Source organism: Mus caroli, unplaced genomic scaffold (assembly GCF_978045245.1).
Source record: "Mus caroli unplaced genomic scaffold, Mus_caroli_1 scaffold_6, whole genome shotgun sequence".
Classification (NCBI taxonomy): Eukaryota; Metazoa; Chordata; class Mammalia; order Rodentia; family Muridae; genus Mus; species Mus caroli.
The window spans coordinates 36,185,994-36,207,797 of record NW_028227261.1 but is presented as its reverse complement, the minus strand read 5'-3'; the positions used below and the strand labels follow the sequence as shown (position 1 = coordinate 36,207,797).

Below are 21,804 nucleotides of genomic sequence, written 5' to 3'. Positions count from 1 at the left end.
ACGCTCAGCCTTAGAAAGATTTTTAATGAGTGTGATATGATTGAATTTACATTAATATGTAATCCAGACAGGATTCTATGAAAATGGTCAATACTGAGAACCTCTCATATGCAAAAGATTGCATTTTCTGCTAAGTAAAATCAAGTATTCTGGTTTTCTTGAAAAACCATAGAGGTAAGAAATTTAACCAAATTCTATTGCTTTTAAGTTAATGCACCATTTAAAAAAAAGTAAGTGCACCATTAACTAAATGTATAAACTTAAGTTTTCAGACCTTCTTTTGCAATAATAATAGCTCTAGCCTTATAGAATAGAGATAATTCAACATTTTCTTTTAATACATGTGAAATATTTAGAGAAAATTTAGTACATTATAAACCCTTAATAGATGCCTATTAATATTTATTCTTTCAAGCTTGGGTGTGTCTTGAACTTTTTAAACTTAATATAACTTTAATTAGAAACTAACCTTCATTTACGTTCTTAGAAAAATTTTTAAGTAGGGTTTGAACACCTTGCTTATATGAGACGCTTTTTCAATTATAACCGTAAAAAACAAAATACAGATCATGATTTTCTAATGAAAAATTCTCACTTAACAAGTTATACTTATAACCACATACCAAATTTTGAAGACTTATTATGAAAAAGAATGAGGCTTTTATTAATGACATTTATGTTTACTTAAAATATTTATTTATGCTTTGCTGTGGTGGCATACACCTTTAATCTCAGCACTTGGGAGGCAGAAGGCAAGTGGATCTCTCTGAGTTTAAGGCCAGCCTGGTCTACAGAGTGAGCTCTAGGACAGTCAAGGCTACACAGTAAAACCCTGTCTTAATTTTTTTTTTTTTTTAAAAGGGCTGGAGAGATGGCTCAGCAGTTAAGAGCACTGACTGCTCTTCCAAAAGTCCTGAGTTCTAATCTCAGCAACCACATGGTAGCTCACAACCATCTGTAATGAGATCTGACGCCCTCTTCTGGATTATCTGAAGACAGGAATAGTGTACTACATATAATAAATAAATAAATCTTTGAAAAAAAGACATGAATTTAAGAATAAAAAACAATTAAAAAAATAAAAATCGGGTTGGAGAGATGGCTCAGCAGTTAGAGCACTGACTGCTCTTCCAGAGATCCTGAGTTCAATTCCCAGCAACCACATGGTGGCTCACAACCATCTGTAATGGGATCTGATGCTCTCTTCTGAAGACAGCTACAGTATACTCACATACATAAGTAATTCTTTAAAAAAATAATAAAATATTTCTTAAATTTTTATGTGTGTGTATTTGTGCCTGTGTGAGTTCAGGTGCATCATGTGTGGTGGTGTAGAGAGGTCAGAAGAGGGCATCAGATCTGGAATTACAGGTGGTTTAATGCTACCATGAGGGTTTTGGGAGTCCTTAACCACTGAACTACCTCTCCAGCCCCATTTTGGCTCCTGTACTTCAGTGTCATAGTTAAAAGTCACTGACAAATTAAGTGTAATAACGACTTTACTTTGTGTTTCTCCTAACAATTTTAGCTCTTAATGAATTTTGAGTAGTTTTGTGTGTGTGTGTGTGTGTAATATATATAACAAAGGTTCAGTTTTGCTCTATGGCATTAATTAAAAATACTCTTTTTAAATATTCTTTTAGCTGCTCAGGATTTTAAAAAAGATTTCATATACATTAAAAATCAATATATATTTATTTCTGAGAATTTCATATTTGCATATTCATCACTCACTCCTATCCTCCACTACATACATTTTGGAGCCTGTTTGTGTGTGTGTGTGCAAGTGTGTGAAAAGGCCAGAAATAGACATTGGATGTCTTCCTCAATTGCTCTCCATCTTGTTTTGTTTTTTGAGACGGGCGCTCTCACTCACTGAACCTGGAGCTTACAATTGAGCTAGCAAATCTCAGGAATCCTTTAATGTCTGTCTCCCCAGTACTGGGACTAGAGGCATATGCCAGTACACCTGCATTTTTTGTGGGTTCTAGGCTTTGAACTCAGATTTTCATGTTTTCATGGCATTTTACTGAGTCATCTCTCTAGCACTTCCATGTAAATTTTAAGACCAATTTCCCTAGCTGTATGAAAGGCAAAAAAGAAAGATTGAGGTCTTCATAGGAATTTGATTTGACTCTGTATATTCCTTTGAGTAGTACCATAATCCTAACAATACTAGTCTTAGAATTCATGAACACGGGTTGCCTTTTTATTAATTGATTTTATTTATTGCCTTTAATATTTCAGAACTGTTTGATAATTTTCAGTATGCATTTCTTTGGTTAAGAAATCCCTATGTTGGGCTGAAGAGATGGCTCCGCAGTTAGGAGTACTTGCTTCTCTTTAGAAGACCTAAGTTCAGCTCTCAGCACCCACATGGCAGCTCACAACTGTCTTTAACTCCAGTTCCATATAATCTGGCACCCTCTGACAGACATTCAGGCAAAACACCAATGTACATAAAAATAAATACATTTTTAAAAAAGAATCCTATATATTTTTTCATATTATTTTAATTTCCTTTTTAGATCATCATTAACATCCTGTAACTATGCTGAGTTTATTAGTTCTATTAACTCTTTCATGTGTGTGTGTGTGTGTGTGTGTGTACTTATTAAGGTTTACTATATTCCTCTATCAGCTTCAAAGATTGTTCAGCTGCTTCCTTTCAAATCTGGATACCTGTAATTACTGGTGTGATGTATGAACGTTTTCTCTTATTATTGCCTAAGTAGTAAAAAGTAACAACTATTTACATCACATTCATATTATTATATGTACATATAGGTATTACAGGCAGTCTAGAGATGGCTTATGGGAGATGTCTTTTTCCTAATTTTAAGGGAAAAGTTTTCACTTTTTTCTTCCTTCCTTCCTTCCTTCCTTCCTTCCTTCCTTCCTTCCTCTCTCTCTCTCTCTCTCTCTTTCTTTCTTTCTTTCTTTCTTTCTTTTGGTTTTTCGAGACAGGGTTTCTCTGTGTAGCCCTGGCTGTCCTGGAACTCACTTTGTAGACCAGGCTGGCCTCGAACTCAGAAATCCTCCTGCCTCTGCCTCCTGAGTGCTGGGATTAAAGGCGTGCACACCACCATGCCCGGCTTTTTTTTTGTCAATTTTTTCTATTGTTTATACTATTAGCTATGAGTTTTTCATATGTGATGTTTATTATGTTAATACTATTCTTTGTTGAGTGTTTTATTATGAAAGTGTTAAATTTTGTCAAATGCTTTTTAACATCAATTGAGATTTTTTTTTCAAATTTTTGCCTTTTTAAAATCTCTTTCTGATTATGGCATACATTTCATTGTTTGGTTTTCATATGGTGAACCACCTTTGCATTCTGGAAATAATTTTTGCTGATATTTGTATGTAATAATCCTCAGACCATGTGGCTAAATTTTGTTAGTGTTTTTTTTTAATTTTTCTATTAAATCATAGTCTGTTACCTGTTTTTGAATTAAAATATTAGAATGCAACCATGCCCATTAATTTTTGTGCTGCTTGTGGCTGCTTTCATACTACAACAGAAGAACTGAGGTGTTCCAGCAGCCAAATTCATCCTTTCCTTTACAGTGAGCTTATTTCATTTTTGGGATACCTTTGACTGCCAAAATTTCTAAGTAATGTGCTCATATCTTCCTATCTGTAACTTCCACTCTCTAGTTGGCAGTATTTCCCCTAGAGGAATTATTGAACAAGAAGAGGAAACTTCATCACTCCTCTACATAAGAGGCCTCCAGATATTTACAAACAGTTGTGTATTTCTCAAAAGTCTTTTCCTTCCTAACCATCCATAGTTTCACACACCAGGTTGGGGAGATGGCTCAGGGTTAAAAACCACAGGCTGCTTTTTACAGAGGACCCAGAGTCTATTTCCAGCACCAACATAGAGGCTCATAACCATCTAAAACAACATTTTCAGAGGGTCCAATGCCATCTTCTGGTTTCTGTAGATACCATCCACGCACACATGTAGTACATGGATGGGTATGCATGTGGCCAAAGCATCCATACACATACAACTTTAAAAATATATATATTTAGAAAGAAAACCTTTCAAACTGGTGAGATGTCTCAGGAGGTAAGAGCACTGACTGCCCTTCCAAAGGTACTGAGTTCAAATCCCAGCAGCCACATGGTGGCTCACAACCATCCATAATGAGATCTGATGCCCTCTTCTGGTACGTCTGAAGACAGCTGCAGTGTACTTATTTATAGTAATAAATAAATCTTTGGACCGGAGCGAGCAGGGTGGACCGGATCAAGTGGGGTTGACCAGAGTGAACAAAAATCCTAAATTTGGGGCTGGTGAGATGGCTCAGCAGGTAAGAGCGCCCGACTGCTCTTCCAAAGGTCCTTAGTTCAAATCCCAGCAACCACATGGTGGCTCACAACCATCCGTAACAAGATCTGACTCCCTCTTCTGGTGTGTCTGAAGACAGCTACTTCTGTTCAAGGACCCACTTCTGTTCAAGAAGCACAAGCCAGAAGTGTACTTACATATAATTAATAAATAAATGTTTAAAAAAAAAGTCCTAAATTCAATTCCCAAGAACCAGATGAAGACTCACAACTATCTATACAGCTACAGTGTATGCTCATATACATAAAATAAATAAATAAATCTTTTTTAAAAAACCTTTCTCTCCTTGTTGCTTTGAAATCATGCACCTGTAGCACATTCAGGGTTACAGATCTAGATTTTGAACATAAGGGCCTATCTCTGATGTGTTCTGATTGACATAGAGTAGAGCATATGGGACTATCATTTCCTTTATTCCAAATACTAACAAGATTGAGCTTAGTGATACTCTAAGTCAGAGATACTTAAGAGAATTGAGCACTTGAAGCTAGCTTGGACTGCATAGTGGGATGACATCTCAGCAGACAGAAAGCTAAGTACTAACTGGGGAAGAGATGGTGATGGTGGGACATTACTTACTTCATGACATAAGGTCCACATTTGTATTCCTGGAAATACAACATGGTAACATTGGACCCACTTCTGTTCAAGAAGCACAAGCCAGAAGCATTCTAAGGAACATCAGCTTCTCTTTTGCCGTGGCTCACACAGAAGCCATTAAAAACAGTAAGCATTATATATATTGAAGTTTATTTAGGACAAAGGGCATCATTGCCTCTTAGCATTTCCACGAGCCCTCCATTGCTAGCTGCCTTTGGTTGTTGAAGAAAATGTTGGCATTCTCTGGGATTCTTCTCTTTGTATGTACAGACAGAGAGGCAAGATCTGTTACAAAGCAAGTGGCAGAAATCTATTCTTGTTCGCTCACATCTGCTATGTAGAAGAAACAGGATTGCCTGGTTTGCTGCCCTTCCTTCTCTTAGAGCACATCCTGGAGGAATATTAATCTCACTCTTGTGTCCAAATGAAGTATATAAATTAAGAGACCCTGGAGGCAGACAATCGGCTGAGAGGCACTAAGAATATGAACTAATGGAAGTGGTTCATCAGACCAGTTCCCTGCCTATTTCGAACAGGTGTTCTATTACCGGCTCTTACATTTTGAGCTCTGTATATACTGGCATGGAATTATGTTTTATCCCAAACCAAAGGGGTTCTCTTTTCGTAGTGGGTCTTCAGAGGTATTTTTGATGCATCTTTGTTTTCCAGGTTCATTTTCTGGGGGATCTTCCCTTTTTTCCTATTCCTTTGGTCCACTTCCTTTCTCACCGCTTTACATTTGTATGTATGTTCAAACCTATTGTCCTCTCATATTTTTCAAACTTTATGAGCATTTGAAACATGGTACCTATGAGCATTCTACATTTAATTATGCCACTCTTTTTTTTTTTTTTTTTTTGGTTTTTCGAGACAGGGTTTCTCTGAGTAGCCCTGGCTCGTCCTGGAACTCACTCTGTAGACCAGGCTGGCCTCGAATTCAGAAATCCAGCTGCCTCTGCCTCCCAAGTGCTGAGATTAAAGGCGTGCACCACCATGCCCTACTCACTATGCCACTCTTATTCGGCATCCAGATTGAGGTAATAATAAGCATGTTAGAAGCATTCACAGGTTTCCTTGGTCATTTTTGTTGGGGTAGGACAGCATAGAGATGGGAGACACTATAGTTAACATGGAGGAATACTAGAGCTATAACTCAGTGGTCAAGAGCACGTACTAATTTTGCAGAGGATCTGAATTTGGACCCCAGTATTTATATCAGCTACAGAGGATCCAACACCCTCTTCTGACCTCCATAGGTACCCACACATATTCATAACACAAACACAGACATACTAAATCAATAAAAATAAAAACCAGAGCTGGAGAGACAGCTCAGTGGTTAAGAACACATACTATTTATTTTTGGAGAGAGCTCTAGTTTACTTCCCAGAACTCATGTTGGGTGGCTCAGATCTGCCTGTAATTCCAGCTCCAGGGAATATGATGGATTCTAGCCATTACAGGCATTTGTACTCATGAGCATCCCCTGCCCACACACACAATACAGATAATTGAAAATTGTGAGGAGCAGATGTGGCAGCAGTCCCAAGAAGGTGCCAGGGACTGCAGCTAAGTCGTATGACTTTCACCTGACTTCCTCATATAAACCACAAACATCGTGAGAGCTGCGCAGGTGTACTAGGTTACTGGCGAAGCTATTTTGGTGGAGATATGCCCCTGCTGCCCTGATTAGCTGAAGCTGCGTGCCTGGTGAGGTGGCGTGGCCTGCTGTGCGTGGATGAGAACTGATAGTATATAAGAGTGAGAGGCCCAGGGCTCGGAGTCTTTCGCCTACACAGTCAATGCGCAGCCCAATAAACGTGTGCAGAAGGATCCTATTGTGGCGTCTTACTTGCTGGCGAGTTAGGCGTCCCACAGAAAATAAACATTAAATAAACAAATAAATGGATTAAGTACCACTTATGATAAGGAGATTTTTAAAATAAAAAATTAAAATTAAGTTGTTTTTTTTTTAAAGAAGAATATTGATTGAGTTCAAATGATTTTTCTAATGAAAGAAAGTTAATTGAACTTTTTTGGTATTATTTCTTTAGTAAAAGAAGATAGTGATATTGTGCCACATGGTGAATACTCAACTAGGTAGTATCTGTTAGTTAAGTGCTTAGTATCCTACCTGGCTTATGGTGGACTCTTTAGTGGTAGTGATAATGTTAAGAATTAATAGTAATATATGTTACAATTTACAGCTGATTTTTTTTTAATAGTAAGTATCATATGCTGAATTTGTCCAAGCTTTCTTGGCTTCCGGGGTGGTTAGAGTGATGTTTTGTCCCATTTATAAAGAATGTTTCCATATCCCTGTTGATATTTCAGCCACATTTCTTTCTTTTAAAAATTTCCAGAAATACATGCAAGTGTAGAGGAACATGAAAATAATCCTTGCACTTGGGGGTCTGAGAAAGTGGATTATGAATTCAAGGCAAGCCTGGGTTATATATCAAGTTTGAGCTTATAAAGTGAGACTATTATCATAGAGATACATGATCAAACATGTTCATTGATGTTATATTCAGAATACCTTGAATTTGGAAATAATCTTTATGGCCCTCAACAAAAGAATGAATAAAAAAAATGTATTACAAGCCGGGCGTGGTGGCGCACGCCTTTAATCCTAGCACTTGGGAAGCAGAGGCAGACAGATTTCTGAGTTCGAGACCAGCCTGGTCTACAAAGTGAGTTCCAGGACAGCCAGGGCTACACAGAGAAACCCTGTCTCAAAAAAAAAAAAAAAATGTATTACGTTTATATTGTGAAACATCACTCCTCCTTTAAAAATAATAAAATAATGAAACTTGTAGGTAAATGGATGAAATTTGAAAAAAATCACCCCAACTGAGGTGACCCAGACCCAAAAGGACAAATATGATCAGTCCCTAGTTCAGCCATCATCAGAGAATCTTACTCCTGCAACATATCAGAGCAAATACAGAGATCCACAGCAAGATGGTATGCAGAGAGGGAGAGGCCTTTCATTCGGCCATTTGTGGGATATCTCCTTCAAATCCTGTATCTCAAGGCACAGGAAGCACCATGGAAGAGGAGGAAGGAACAACATAAGAGCCAGAGGAGATCGTGCACATCAAGAAAACAAGGCCTTCTAAATCACTATAATTGATGCATGTATGAACTCACAGAGACTGAGGCAGCATGCCCAGGAAGAGATTACCAACAGAAAATGAACTTACATTTTTGGAGATTCATTGCCTCCGAATGTCATGTCAGGGCTTTTCTTATTTTAAATTCTGTCCTTTAAAAATTTTTGGGGACAAGAGGAACCTCTATAAAGTCTCAGAGACGTGAGACGAGAAGCTCCCAGGACTCAGTGGGGGTGACCTTAGCGAAAATGGCCAATGGTGGGGAGATGGAATCTGAAGAAACCACCTTCAGTAAATAGGGCCCCCAGTGAAGAGATGGGATCACCGACCCACCTTCAAACTTTTGACCTAGAATTGTTCCTATCTAAAGGAAATACAGGGACAAAAATGGAGCAGAGAATGAAGGAAAGGCCATCCAGTGATAGGCCCAACTTGGGATCTATCCCATGGGCAGGCACCAAAACCTGACACTATGTTACTGATGCTGCGCTGTGCTTGCAGACAGGAGCCTAGCATTGATGTCTGAGAGGCTCTACCAGCAGCTGAGACAGATTCGGATACTCAGAGATAACCATTGGAATGAAGTCAGGGACCCCTATGGAAGGGTTAGGGGAAGGATTGATGGAGTTGAAGGGGATGGCACCCCATAAGACCAACAGTGTCAACTAACCTGGAGCCCTAGGACTAAGTCACCAATCAAAGAACATACATGGGCTAGTGCATGGACCCTAGCACATATGTAGCAGAGAATTGCCTTGAGTGGTCGCAGTGGAAGAGGATGCTCCCAGTCCTGTAGATACTTGATGTCCCGGGGAAGGGTGATGCCTGGGTGGGGGTGTGAGGTGAGGTGGAGTAGGTGGGAGAACACACTCTCAGAGCAAAGGGGAGGAAGGGAATGGGCTGAAGAACTCTTGGAGGGGGGACATAGAGGGGTGGGTAACATTTTGAATATAAATAAATAAAATGAATATTAAAAAACCAAACCAAACAAAAACTTTTCTAAAAAATCAAAATAATTATATTCTATAAATCTACAATTTCCAGTACAGTGGCCACTCTCTATCACTGTGATTTCATTCTATAGTAATTACCACTTTATAAAACCTATCTCCAAATATGTTCAAATTGTGGGGTTAAGGTTTCAAAATATGTATGGTAGAGCTTAATTCATAATCCTTATTAGTAGGTTTTTGTGACTTGGATTTTCTGGCTTTATTTGGTTAGTCGGAAGCTATGTTTATTTTCAACATTTGTATAGAAACAAATATAAAAACATATTTCTGAGTGTAAAGAGTTCAATTGTACCTGTTGTATTTGTTATAAAGAACCGTTTAATTCTGTGATACTCTTACTAGCAAAAAAAAAAAAAAAAGAGGTATTGAAATACATTTTTCTTAATAGTGCAGCCCAGTATTAGTACTTAGGTCTCACCATGGAATTTTAACCATTCTCTTTCTCTCCACTCCCTTTCTTTACAGATGGAGAGAGTAATACACAGAGAAACTAACTTGTCAGAGGTCAGAGCAAGGTATAGGTGGATCCAGGAATAAGTCTCAAGCTTTATCACTCCTTGCTTAGTTTTAGTCCATTGACTATGCAGCCTAGTGGTAAGTATTCACTCATACTATCTTATCAGTAAGTAGAATTAAGGAGATTTTAGAGTTTAAGAGATTTCTTGTTACTAATTAAGTTTATTATCCTTTTTGTCTTAGAGTTTTATTGCTGTGAAGAGACATGACCAAGGCAACTCTTATAAAGGAAAACATTTAGTTGGGGCTGGCTTACAGTTCAGATGTTTAGTTCATTATCATCATGATGGGAAACACAGCAGCAGGCAGGCAGATATGGTGCTGGAGGAGCTGAGAGTTCTACATTTTGATCTGCAGGTGGCAGAAGGAAATTGTATGACTAGGGGTAGCTTGAGCATATATAATCTCAAAGCCCACCCCCACAGTGACACACTTCCTCCAACAAGGCCACACCTCCCAATAGTGCCACTCCTGGGGGTGGGGCAAACCCATCAAACCACCACACTTTTCCATTTAGTTTATTTTTAAATTTGGTGTATGCATATAGATGCATGAGGTTTGCGCAAATGAGTGCAGGTTCTTATAGAAGAGGGCATTGGATCCCCTGAAGCTGGAGTTACAGGAGTTACAGTCACCTGACATGGGCATTGTGAACCACTCTAGTCTTCTACAAGAAGAGTGAATACTTTAATGGCTGAGTCATCTCTCTAGGCCCCTTACTTTTCCTTTATACCTATAATGCCTTCTTGCCATTGTTGTTAACATGAATTTTCCAAGTTGGGAAAGGAGATTGGAAGTTTAACTTTTCAAATAGCTAAAACTATTTTCCTGTTTGGCCAGACTAGAGATTATTAAGAATGGAAAAAGCAACAAACAAAGAAAAAAACCCTGAAATTTAATGAATTTCTTATCTGTGTGAGCACCACAATCTAAGCATTTTTTGTTGGCTTTTGTTGTTTATTTATTTTTTAATTTTTGAGACAAGGTTTTCCTATGTAGCCCTAGCTGGCCCTGGAGCTTGCTGTGTAGATCAGGCTGACCTCAAACTCAGAGATTCCTCTGCTTCTACCTCCTGAGTGCTGGGATTAAAGGGGTCCTCCACCATTCCCAGCCCTTCACGCTAGGCACTTTCTTTCTTTTTCTTAAGTGTAATAAAGTATACAGCCATTGCCTTGTCAACTGAAGCACAGATGTCCAACTTGGTGTTCTCCAGTAGAGACCAGTGCAATTTGCATATGCAATTTAAACTTTAACATTAAAAAGATAAAAACCAGGGAAATTAATAATATGTGTTTTATATTTTAAACATTATTTTGACATGTGACCAACATAAAAAGGTGTTTAGAATCTATTTAACACATCTTAATTCAGGTCCTAGATTTATCAGAAATACCTAATTTGTATTTATATTTTAAAAATAATTACAGGCTGGAGAGATAGCTCCCCAGTTGGATGCACTTGCTGTTCTAGCAGAGGACATATGTTTGGTTTCTGGTAATCACATAGTGGTTCACAACCATCTCTTAGGCACTCACATTGTAAAAACACTCGAGCACATAAAATAAGCAAATCTGAAAATGAAAAAAAAAAGGATCACAGTTGGAAAAGTAAGTTCACATATCAAGTCTTGTTCCAAATATATTTAAAAGTTTTCTCAAATATACATAAGCGTCTTCTTAGGAGCTGTAGTCAGTTTTTTTTTTTTTTTTTTTTTTGGTTTTTCGAGACAGGGTTTCTCTGTGTAGCCCTGGCTGTCCTGGCACTCACTTTGTAGACCAGGCTGGCCTCGAACTCAGAAATCCGCCTGCCTCTGCCTCCCGAGTGCGCCACCACGCCCGGCCTGTAGTCAGTTTTTTAAATTTCAATTAATGAAAGTACACAAAACTGCAGACATACTCACCTCTTCAGTGATTGGGGCACATTGCAAGTACACGGCTGTTGATGTGGCCAGGGGCTGCCCTGCCAGACTGGGCAGCACATGCAGCCCTCGCTGCTGCTTCACTCCCTTGACACCACTGCTTTACTTCACTGTCAGGATTCCTGCTCCAAGACTCAACCCTTTCACTCCTTCCTTTATAGAACTGGCTCCTCCCTCATGTCTGCCTCAAGTCCCATGCTTTGTTTTAATATAATGTCTACAACACTTTAATGTGTGTGTTTATGTGTCTTTCCCCCTTTTTTAGACTAAAAAGTGGATGTCTTGTTATTTTTTGTGTTCTCATTATATAGCACACAGCTGGGACCTATATGTTGTCAGTGAATTTTCATTCTAAGCATGAATGAGTAGAATTTTAATAAGGAAGTAGCAGGCAGTTTAGAGATTTATTTTGAAAATAATATGTTTGAAACTTAATTTCAATATCAAATTGAATGACATAGAATATGAAGACTTGAACTGCTTTTCTGTCCATCCATTCCTTTCATTGAATCAGATGTATGTAATAGAACAGAAGATATGGCATAATCTATGCAGATTAGTAGCTCATAAGCAGGATGGACACATACATACTCTTAGACACAAAGACATACAAAAATGTATCTATCGCTGCTTTGTCAGCACCCAAATGTTCTTTGATGCTTAATGAAAGAGAATTCAAGTGTTTACTAGGATCTCAATAGTTCATTTGGTCACTTCACTTGTCCAACCTGTACATTCCTTCTCAGCTTGGAAAGTTCTCCAAAACCTTGGTAGTAAGTGTTCATCCAGCCTTTCTACCTGCTCATTTTAGTGACTAACCACAGGCCAAGTCTCATTATCTAAAAGTTTCTGACATGTGCCTCCTTGCAATGAGTATTCTTCAAGATCCCTCAAATAAGGGTCTGGGAAGATAGCTCAGCAGTTAAGAGCACTTGCTGCTTCTCCAAAGGACTGGAGTTTGAATCCCAAGCCCATGACATGTGACTCTCAGCCACCTGTAACTTTAGATCCAGGGGAGCTGATGCCTTCTTTTTTTTTTTATTTTTTATTTATTCATTTTACATCCCAATCACAGAATGCCCCCCTCCTCACTGTCCCACCCCACACCTCCCCTCTTTCCATTCTCCCTTTCTCCTTAGAGAAGGGGAGCTCCCCCCATGGGTACCAAACCACCCTGGCACATTTGATGTCCTCTCTTGACCTTCATAGGCACCCATATGCACATGTGTACAGACACCATACACATGTACATACCTGCGCACACACATACACATATGCACACACATATTTGTGGAACCCTGCATGAGCAAGTACACACACACATACATCTGAAAAGATAGTAAAAAAATAAAATCTTTTAAGAAAAGATTCCTCTAATAAAAAAAAGATATTTTTTAAATCCCTGGTGAGCACATCATAGACTATAGACTGGGGCATGGGGATTTTTTTTTTGCTTGCTTGTTTGTTTGTTTGTTTTGAAGCAGGGTTTCTCTGTGTAGCCCTGGCTGTCCTGGAACTTACTCTGTAGACCAGGCTGGCCTTATACTCAGAAATCCACTGCCTTTGTCTCCCAAGTGCTGGGATTAAAGGTGTGTACCACCACCGCCCAGCAGGGGGCAAGAGTTTATCCACTTTATTCAGTGATCTTCATATTTAGAGTAGTGACTGCTAAAGAGCAGATGATGACTATTTGCTGAATGTATAGACCCAAATAAGCATGTTTACAGATGTTATTTTTATTTTTCTTATTATTTGACAACTTTATTCATGTATAGAAGAATTAGTTTTAGTTATTTTACCCCTGTTTCCCTTGCATATTCCCTCTCCCTCTTCTGCTGAATCCTTTTTTCTTCCTAAGAAGTTACCCCTTCTACTTTCATGTCTTCTGTGCTTGCATGAGCATAAGTAGGGGGTTATTTCCGATAGTATGGGCAACTTCCCACTGAAGAAAATGACACTTCTCTCACTAGCAGCTATAGTCCCTTAGGTAAAGGGTGAGGCCTTATGAACCTGTCCATGATGGAATGCTGGTTGGCCCAGTCTTGTTCAGATAACCACAGCTGCTGTGGTTCATCGGTGCGTTGGCCGTGTTGTGTTCGTGAGACTTTTTTCACAGCATACCTCCTCATCCTCTGGCTCTTATATTCTTTCTGCCCTCTCTTCCATAATGTTCCTTGAGTCTTGGAAGGAGTGATGTAAGTGTCCTATTTAGAGTAGTAGAACACAGTTGCTTATTTTTGGCACGTTAACCATTTTTGAATCTCTGCATTAACTGCTTCCAGCACCAATTAGAAGCTTCTCTGACAAAAGTTGAATAATACCAATCTGTGGGTATAAACACTAGTAGTTAGAAGGCAATTTGACAACTTGTCCACTTAGCAAAGACTTGTAAGTTTCCCTTTAGGGCCTATGCCCTCCCTGGTCATGGCTCTTTAGTAGGTTTACGGTACCAGGCACAGGTTGCCTTCTGTGGATGTGCCTCAAATCAGAAAGCCACTGCATGACTATCTTGGTAGGTACTATACCTTGCAGGGTTCACAGCTGGGTAAGACTTTTAGGTTGCTCTTTTTCCCTCAGCAGCCTGGATGGCACCTCCTGACACATTGAAAGCTAGCCAGCAGGAAGGAAGTTTCCAGTGCAGTTTCAGCTTGAGTTCCCTGTGTTCTGTAATTGTGTGGTTACATTTACAGGATTTTCCCATCAGATTCTGATGGGCATCCAAGAACAGTGGCAAAAATCTGTATTTGTTATTCTAAGGAGTTCAGAAGGCTCCTGACCAAGTAGGGATGTATCCCACTAAGTATTTCCATTTCTATGTGGATTCACTTTTTTGTAGAATGTTTTTATCTTTCCTTGCCCTTGCCCCAACCAATTGTTACTGCATCCTAATTTCTCACCTTTAAAAAGATACCGATAATACCTGATATGACATATATGAGAGAGTCTGCACTGGTCTAGTACATGGGTATAGTAGAAGTTAGTTGAATCTGAAATAAAATGAATACATAAATGGCCTGAGCCTTCCTTCATCTAGATATGTGCCCTGTCTTTTTCCCAAGCAAGGTCATTAGATAATGAATTGAGGATCGACTTGGCATAGGTAGGGCTTTCTGTGAATCATGATATGGAAAGCTGAGTATTTTTATATGTTGACAGAGTACTATGTTAGGTCCCACAGCATACTTGATAAGACTCTGTGTAGCTTGTTTTTTGAAAAGGGTGGTGGTGGGGAGTTTGTTTCCTCTGTCTGTCTGTCTGTCTTGGGTTCTGGTTCACAGCCTCGGGTCTCTCTAGAACTCCTGTGCTGCTCCTGTAGCAGTTTCCTGGCAGGCAGGCAGGCAGTTATGCTGATTAGTGGGGTGGCTTTGGCAGCCTACTTGCTGCAGGAATAGTCAAGGTCCATTTGTAGACATTTGCTGGTGTGTACAGAAAACAATCTCTGTCTGTGAGTAAGGGAGATAGCAGGATCATCTTAAAGCTGTAGTGCAGCAACCCTAGTTATTATTCTGTCAACTCTATCTTCTATCCATCCACTTGTACAGATGCAGCTTCTAATCTGCCATCTTACCTGGAAGTTCTTAATTTGAACTTTCAAATAATCATAGGAAACTGATCTTGTTTTCTCCTTTCCACACAATCTAGGAAACCAGCCTAAGGAATGGTACCACCCACATTTGTTGTAGGGGATGGAGAGTCTTCTCACTCTAACCAATCTAGAAAGTAGAAAGATATTCCTAGAAATTTTCAGTGATCCTAGATCTAGTCAAGTTGACAATAATAACCATCAAAAGGCTACCTCTCGCCAACTTAACATTCAGATATATCACTTTAAGCCTGGCCCATAGGCTTGTGGAAATCTGATAAGGCAGAATGCATTTAGTCCAACTTAAAAAACCTCCTAGTCTTGAACAGATCTAAGGTGTAAATGCAGTCTTTTCTAAGAGTCATGCAGTCTTTTAATTGTGAACACCTATAAGCAGCTTCTATGCTTCCAACGCACACTGGCACAGAATAAACACTGCCATTCCAAAAGGAGGAAATGGGAGCATACCAGGGAAAGAATTAACTAGAGGAAGCTTGAACCCAGGGAACATACCAAATCCTGAAACACTTGACTTTTTCTTTTATTATATAGAAAAGCTGAACCTTTTCAAATAAAACCTTTTTCTCTATTTGTATTATTTCCTTAGAGTGAAATCTCTGAGATGCATTTTATTAAGAACTACTAATTCATGCTGCCACAAGTACTGAATCTTGTATTTTCTTTCCTCATGACATATCCTTATCTCTTTATGTAAAAATAGACTGGAATGATGTGAAAAAACCTAAGTATGGTCACTTGTCAGAGTCTGCATCTCAATATCAAGGTAAGAAAATAATATTTAGCATGAAAAATTGTATTCAGTCTCTCACCATAAAAGTTGTTCTTAGAAGTCTGCATTTATAACCAACTGGCTCTTTAAATTAAAAGCATATATTATCATGTATAGAGGTGTCTGTCAAAAGAAATCTATTTTCTTTTGATCTGGAAACCTAGACTAGATTCTGAGTATAAATAATCCCAAATTAGTGTTAATGCTGTAGGCACAGTTGCTTGGCCTCTGCATTTCCATTTTATTCTTTTAAGCTTAAAAGGAAGGCAAGATTGAATGTTATGCTTCTTCAGTTATTAATAAGCTCTTTTAAAATAAATTAGTTATACTAGATAAACTTTTAAGCCCCTGTTTTGTACCAGAGCTTTAACTTTCTGTCATTCTGTTATAGTCTGTATTACCTAATGACCTATGGTTTAACATTTGTTTTCTTTAATAGAACCTGTTGACATCCTGGAGCTAGGTAAGATATTTTTCTTTTTCTGTTAAATAAGGTGACTTACTAGACCAGGGATTTGATTGTAAGTAATTTTAATCCACTAGGAAAAGAACTCCATGTGTCTTTGTTTCATAATCTAGGAATCACTGTTTGCCTAATTGGCATGTAATTAACTTAGGTATCCTATCAAGTCCTACTTATCAGGAGGTTACAGACCAAAATAACAAAAAGGGAAGGAGTATGGTTAATTATATAAGGTACAGGTAAAACAGGAAGCCAAACCAAACTGGAAGTCACTCTACCAAGTTCATGCTAAAGCAAACCTCCATTGTTCATAATACATTTAGTGCGATTTTTCTAAAGGAAATTATTAATAGGATATGTTGAGCCAAAATTAAACATAATGATATCTTTTGTTTATAAACTACAGAAAACCACAGATACATCTGTGTAAGTAACAAGTCAGATGTGGTACTGCATTTAGTTTTTATCTTGCATAGTATATTTCAGGACTAAGATTTGAGGAATAAAACTAATGCTAATGGTTCTCAGTCAGCTTTTAAGGTTTCTACATAAACAGCAGTCAGTTTCTTAGGGTCCTGTGATGACCTGGGTAACACATAAGTGTCAATGTTTGCTCAAGTATTTCGATACATTTTGTTACTGTAATTCAATGTGTTCAGCAGTATTATAGTTATTATCCACTCTCTTCTTGTTGTCTTTTCTTCCTATAAGATATTTCTGTCAATCCTGATACAGAAAACAGCAAAACATAAGAGTAGAGGAGTCCAGTAGAATTCCTGAGTTGTTGAGAGCTGGCTCTGCTATGTAGTCACTTTGTGGCTCTGGTCCTTAGTTTTAACATTAGTTAAGTGGGAATAATAATGTACCTTGTCTGGTCGCAGGACTGGAAGATCACATGAGTTAGTGAATGTGAAAACAGCATAAACCTTGCCTATTCAAGCTTTACACTGGAGACTGTAATGTTTTCATTCTTCTCAGCAGCTGAGCTCACACATTAAGTACAATTTGACATTTTTTGAAATGAAGCATTTTGAATGTGGGCTGAAGAAATGAATGAAGTGAAATGGTGAAGGGCAAAGTACCTGGAATTTGGTGAACAAGTAATAGATATTACTTAATTCTTTAGATTTTTCCTCAAGCTTTTATGGCACTAATGTGTAAGTGGGAAAACCATGAACATGGAGTTGGTCAGGCTGGGTTCAATTCCTGTTCTCTACTCCAAGCAAATTAATCTTTCTGAGATAATTCCTTGTCTTTAAAATGAACATGAAACAGAGATGCTGAGCTAATCTAAGATCATCAGGCAAAGGGCACAGTTTAGCTGCTGCTGATTTTGGTCTTGTTGCTAATTTGAATCATGTTAACAGTTGTAGCTCACTTCGCTGCCTTTGGCATGTTCTAAAGAGTATGTTTACAGGGAGTTTTGTTATTTTACATGAAGGGTGTTAGTTGGCAAGGGACTTTATAATTTGAAAGTACAGTTTTCCTGATGAGAGTACTTGGTGACACAGGTGTATTCTCCAAAGTACATTAAGGCTTCATGATCTATTTTTCCCATGAGAATCGAGAGTCAAAGACTTCCAAAGCCTTCATTCTGAAAAAGACCCTAAAATAATCTGCTTTGGAGCGCTGGGATATAACTCACTGATAGTGTGTTTGCCTGGCATGTTTAAAACCCTAGATTTGATATGAGTAATAATTATTATTTGCTTTGATGTAGCATTTCAAAATTTGACACTTTAGATTGCTTATTGACTATCTTGAGCTCCTCAAATTGTTAGGGATTTAATTGCCTCTTCAGGTAAGTAGCTTCATATTAGAGAGGTATCTGTTGAGCCAAATATGTTTCTTCATAATTTCTGTTACATATTGTAACTTTGGGCCATACAGAAGAGAGTCTGCTTTCTGGTTATTAGGTAGCAGCTCCAGGTATGCCTTCTCTCTTCTGCTCTGCCACTTTTATAGTGCAGCCACTGTCACCTACACCAAGGTAACAGTGCAGCTAGAGTGACTGCCCCCTAAACACATGAGTATTGTATTTCTTAACACAGTGCATTAGTTCCTTGTCTTGATGTTATAGCAGAATACTTGACATGAACAAGTTAGGAAGAAAGAAGGGTTTATTTAGTTGGAGTTCATACTCATGAACAGTGTGTGTATGTACAGAGCAGGGCAGTAGTGGTGTCAGGAGCTTCAGACAGCTACCATCTCCACAAATAGGAAGCAGAGGGAGTTGAATGCCTCTATTCAGCTAAATTTCTCCATCTTATGTACTCTGGAACCCTTTGAATGGTGGCGTTTACAGTTTGTGTGTGTATTTTCACCTCAGTTAACCTAATCTAGATAAACCTTTATAGACATGCCCAGAAATTTGTTTCTAGGTCCTATTGTGTTGACTATATTAACCATGTAGTATAAAGAGTCCTTAATACCCACACTTTTTCAGTCTATAATCTCTTTTTGAAACTTTTCTCTAAAACAGTTTGCTTTTGCTTTGACTCCTGCTTATCTTATCCTTTTATACTTAGGAGCCCGAATGTTATTGCCTCTGGGAAGCCTTCCACAAACCTTCTGCGTGCTCCTACAGCACCCTCCACCTCTCCAAGTGCAGCCCTCACCACACCTTTCTGCCATGGATCACTTAGTTTCTGTCCCTCACTAGACTGAAGCTCACAAGAATGAGGGCAATATTTTGATCATGGTTGTATCTGCAGTGCCCAGCACAATACTGTAAATAAGTCTTGGAAGAATGGGTGAGGAAATGACTCTGAGATTTCTTACCTTGTCTAATGTTAATGGATTGTTTCTTCCGTTGATTCACAGGTGACATACTTTCAGATCTCTAACACAAAGTCACCATTTTTATTCTTGTGTACTATCTTTTTCTCTCTGAGTCAGGCCACACTTAATGCCCACATGTGATGTTACTAGTTCAGGACAGAAGTAGGACTTGTGTGCTTCTTCCTTGCTTTCATTTATCCAAAAATTTTGACTAGGCTGCACTAAACTTCAAGGCACTGTGCTTAACAATGAGGGTTGAATAAACAGCCTTCATCCATCGACTTTAATCACAGTGATATGACAGGATGAGTGTGAAAAGAGCATAAAGGAGATAAGGAAAATCAGAAGGCTTTGCAGATGAAATTGTGGTTGTGTTGAGTGACTTCAAATATATACTGGTGGTATGGTACAAGGTAGTTAGAGTGCAGTGCTACGGTAGGAGGCCAAGCCAAGTATCCAAAAATTTGTTTGAGGAAACTCTTAAGCTTCCATCTAGAATAAGTTTAATGATTCTGGGCCTGTGAAGCCTCTTGAACCCAGACCTTTTCCACCCCAGATTCCTTGCCTGAACTCTACAGAAAGCATAGCAAAGCCTCTTTTCTTCATTACCTGAAAAGAACAGTACCATTGCTCTAGATATTCTATTACAACAACACCTCAACTGACCTGTCTTTTTCTTTCTTTTTTTCCTCAGTGAAGAAACTACATGAAAATGTTTTTCAGTGTCACAGCTGAAACTTTTTTACTTTGTTTTGTTTTGTTTTGGTGTAGTTGGGTTGGTTTTGTTTTGTGAGGTTTTTGTTGTTGTTTTGGGTTTTGTTTAAATGTTTGGTCTTTGTTTTACCCAACCTTCTGCTCTAGTCTTGAGGCATTTGATGAAAGCCTATACATACTAACTCACTCATACTTCTCTGTGCATGAATTTTTTAAAACCCCAAACCAGATGGTTGGAATGTATATGAATGAACTCTTGATGCATTGATTCTGGGAGCTGAGCTGCCACTTGAAACTTCCTTTTTAGCCAGGGTATTTGATAAGCACTTTGCTGTTAGCTAAGAGGTTTCTTTGTGGTATATCTGAGAAACACTAATAATGCAATTAAGTTATTTTCAGAAGTTATATTTTGGTTTGATATTTTATTTTTAGCTGATCCATTAAAATATCAATCTAATAATTTTAAAGGGTTCTAGATGATGTTTTGTTTTTTATTGTTTTTTGTTTGTTTTTGTTTTGTTTTTTTGTTTTTTTGAGACAGGGTTTCTCTGTAGCCCTGGCTGTCCTGGAACTCACTCTGTAGACCAGGCTGGCCTCGAACTCAGAAATCCATCTGCCTCTGACTCCCAAGTACTGGGATTAAAGCCGTGTGCCACCACTGCCCGGCTCTGGATGATGTTTTGTGAGTACTGTTTAACATTAGACATTTTAGGACAACTGGATTTTATTAAAACTATATATGCTACCATTTAATAATCATCTGAAAAATGCCAAGAACACATAGTATGCAAACTATGAATTATTAAAAGAACCCAGTCAAGCAAATTATTTAAATTGATTATGAAATTACTTGAAGCAATGTTTCTGATGCTGAGATAGACAGATTAATGAGAAGAACAGAATAGTATCCAGAAATAGATCTAAGAATGTATAAAAAATTAATACACAAGCAAGGGAATTTCAAATCCATGGAGAAAAAATGGTTTATTCAGTAGATGATATTGGAGCACATTTATTAGAGAAAAAAGTAAAAGAGGAAAGCCAGATGCTTGCCTCATTTATTTTATAATCTAAATTACAAAAAGATTAGTGCTTACATATAAAAAAAAAACTGGAGATATTCTTGAAGAAAAAAATAACTTCATATATTTTATAATATAAACAAAGTGTGGTATGAAAAACAAGAAGCCATAAAAGGGATGGTGGAGAAACATAAGGGCAAACCCTACTGAATGAGACAAGCGTTTTAATGATATAGAGGAAGGGCTGATATTTGCAAAGACCTTAGACTCTGTAAGAAATGGAAGCTTGTTAGCAGAAAGATTGCAAAAAATAAAAACTAAGTTTCCAAAGATCTTCAACCTTATTAGTAATCAAAGAACTGTCCAAAAAGTATACTAGCATATCATTTAGTTTTGTTTTGGTTTGGTTTTTACTGTTGAGATTTATCTAATTTCCTAGCACATGAGAAGCTAAGGCAGTAGCATTGCTAGGTTGAGGTCAGACTAGGATAAATACCAAGTTCCAGGTCAGACTGGGATATATAAGTGAGACCCTGTCTTAAAAAAAATCAAAAGCGAGAAACTGTCAAAACAGAATTTTAGTAAAGACATGAAATACATACTTACATACTTTATTTTATTTATCTATTCTTTGAGAATTTTATACATGTATACAATCTACTCTCTCTTCATTCATGTACTTGTAATAGTAGTAGAAATTGGACTACTCTTTGTAGAGGATATTTCAGCAATATATATTATGCCAAAACCTAAAATATCCAGTTTATCTATTAATTCTCCTCTTTGGTATTTTCCCTAGGAAGACCATCTTAGTCAGACTTTCATCACTAACTAAAACCTTAGAGTAGGATGAAACAAGAGAGGGAGTGGTATGAATATGACCAAAATGCTTTATATACATATACAAAGTATCCTAATGAAACACATT

At 38.0% G+C, this 21,804-nt stretch overlaps 1 protein-coding gene across 6 annotated transcripts in view; it reads left to right on the top strand.

The window, feature by feature from the left end:
* Nucleotides 1-21,804, top strand: part of Scmh1 (Scm polycomb group protein homolog 1) — a 112,254-nt gene that overhangs the window by 28,201 nt on the left and 62,249 nt on the right. For 3 of the 6 annotated variants that reach the window (XM_085839011.1, XM_085839012.1, XM_021160808.3), the window contains 4 exons: nt 9,555-9,683; nt 15,828-15,890; nt 16,336-16,359; nt 18,888-19,112. Coding sequence is in view for 3 of the 6 variants with exons in the window: in XM_085839012.1 (XP_085695138.1) it covers nt 19,109-19,112 (4 nt within the window). In the remaining 3 variants the exon portion in view is untranslated. Of the gene's footprint in view, nt 1-9,554; nt 9,684-15,826; nt 15,891-16,335; nt 16,360-18,887; nt 19,113-21,804 lie in introns of those variants that run through there. The other 3 variants (XM_085839010.1, XM_021160806.3, XM_085839009.1) reach the window with 2 other exon arrangements.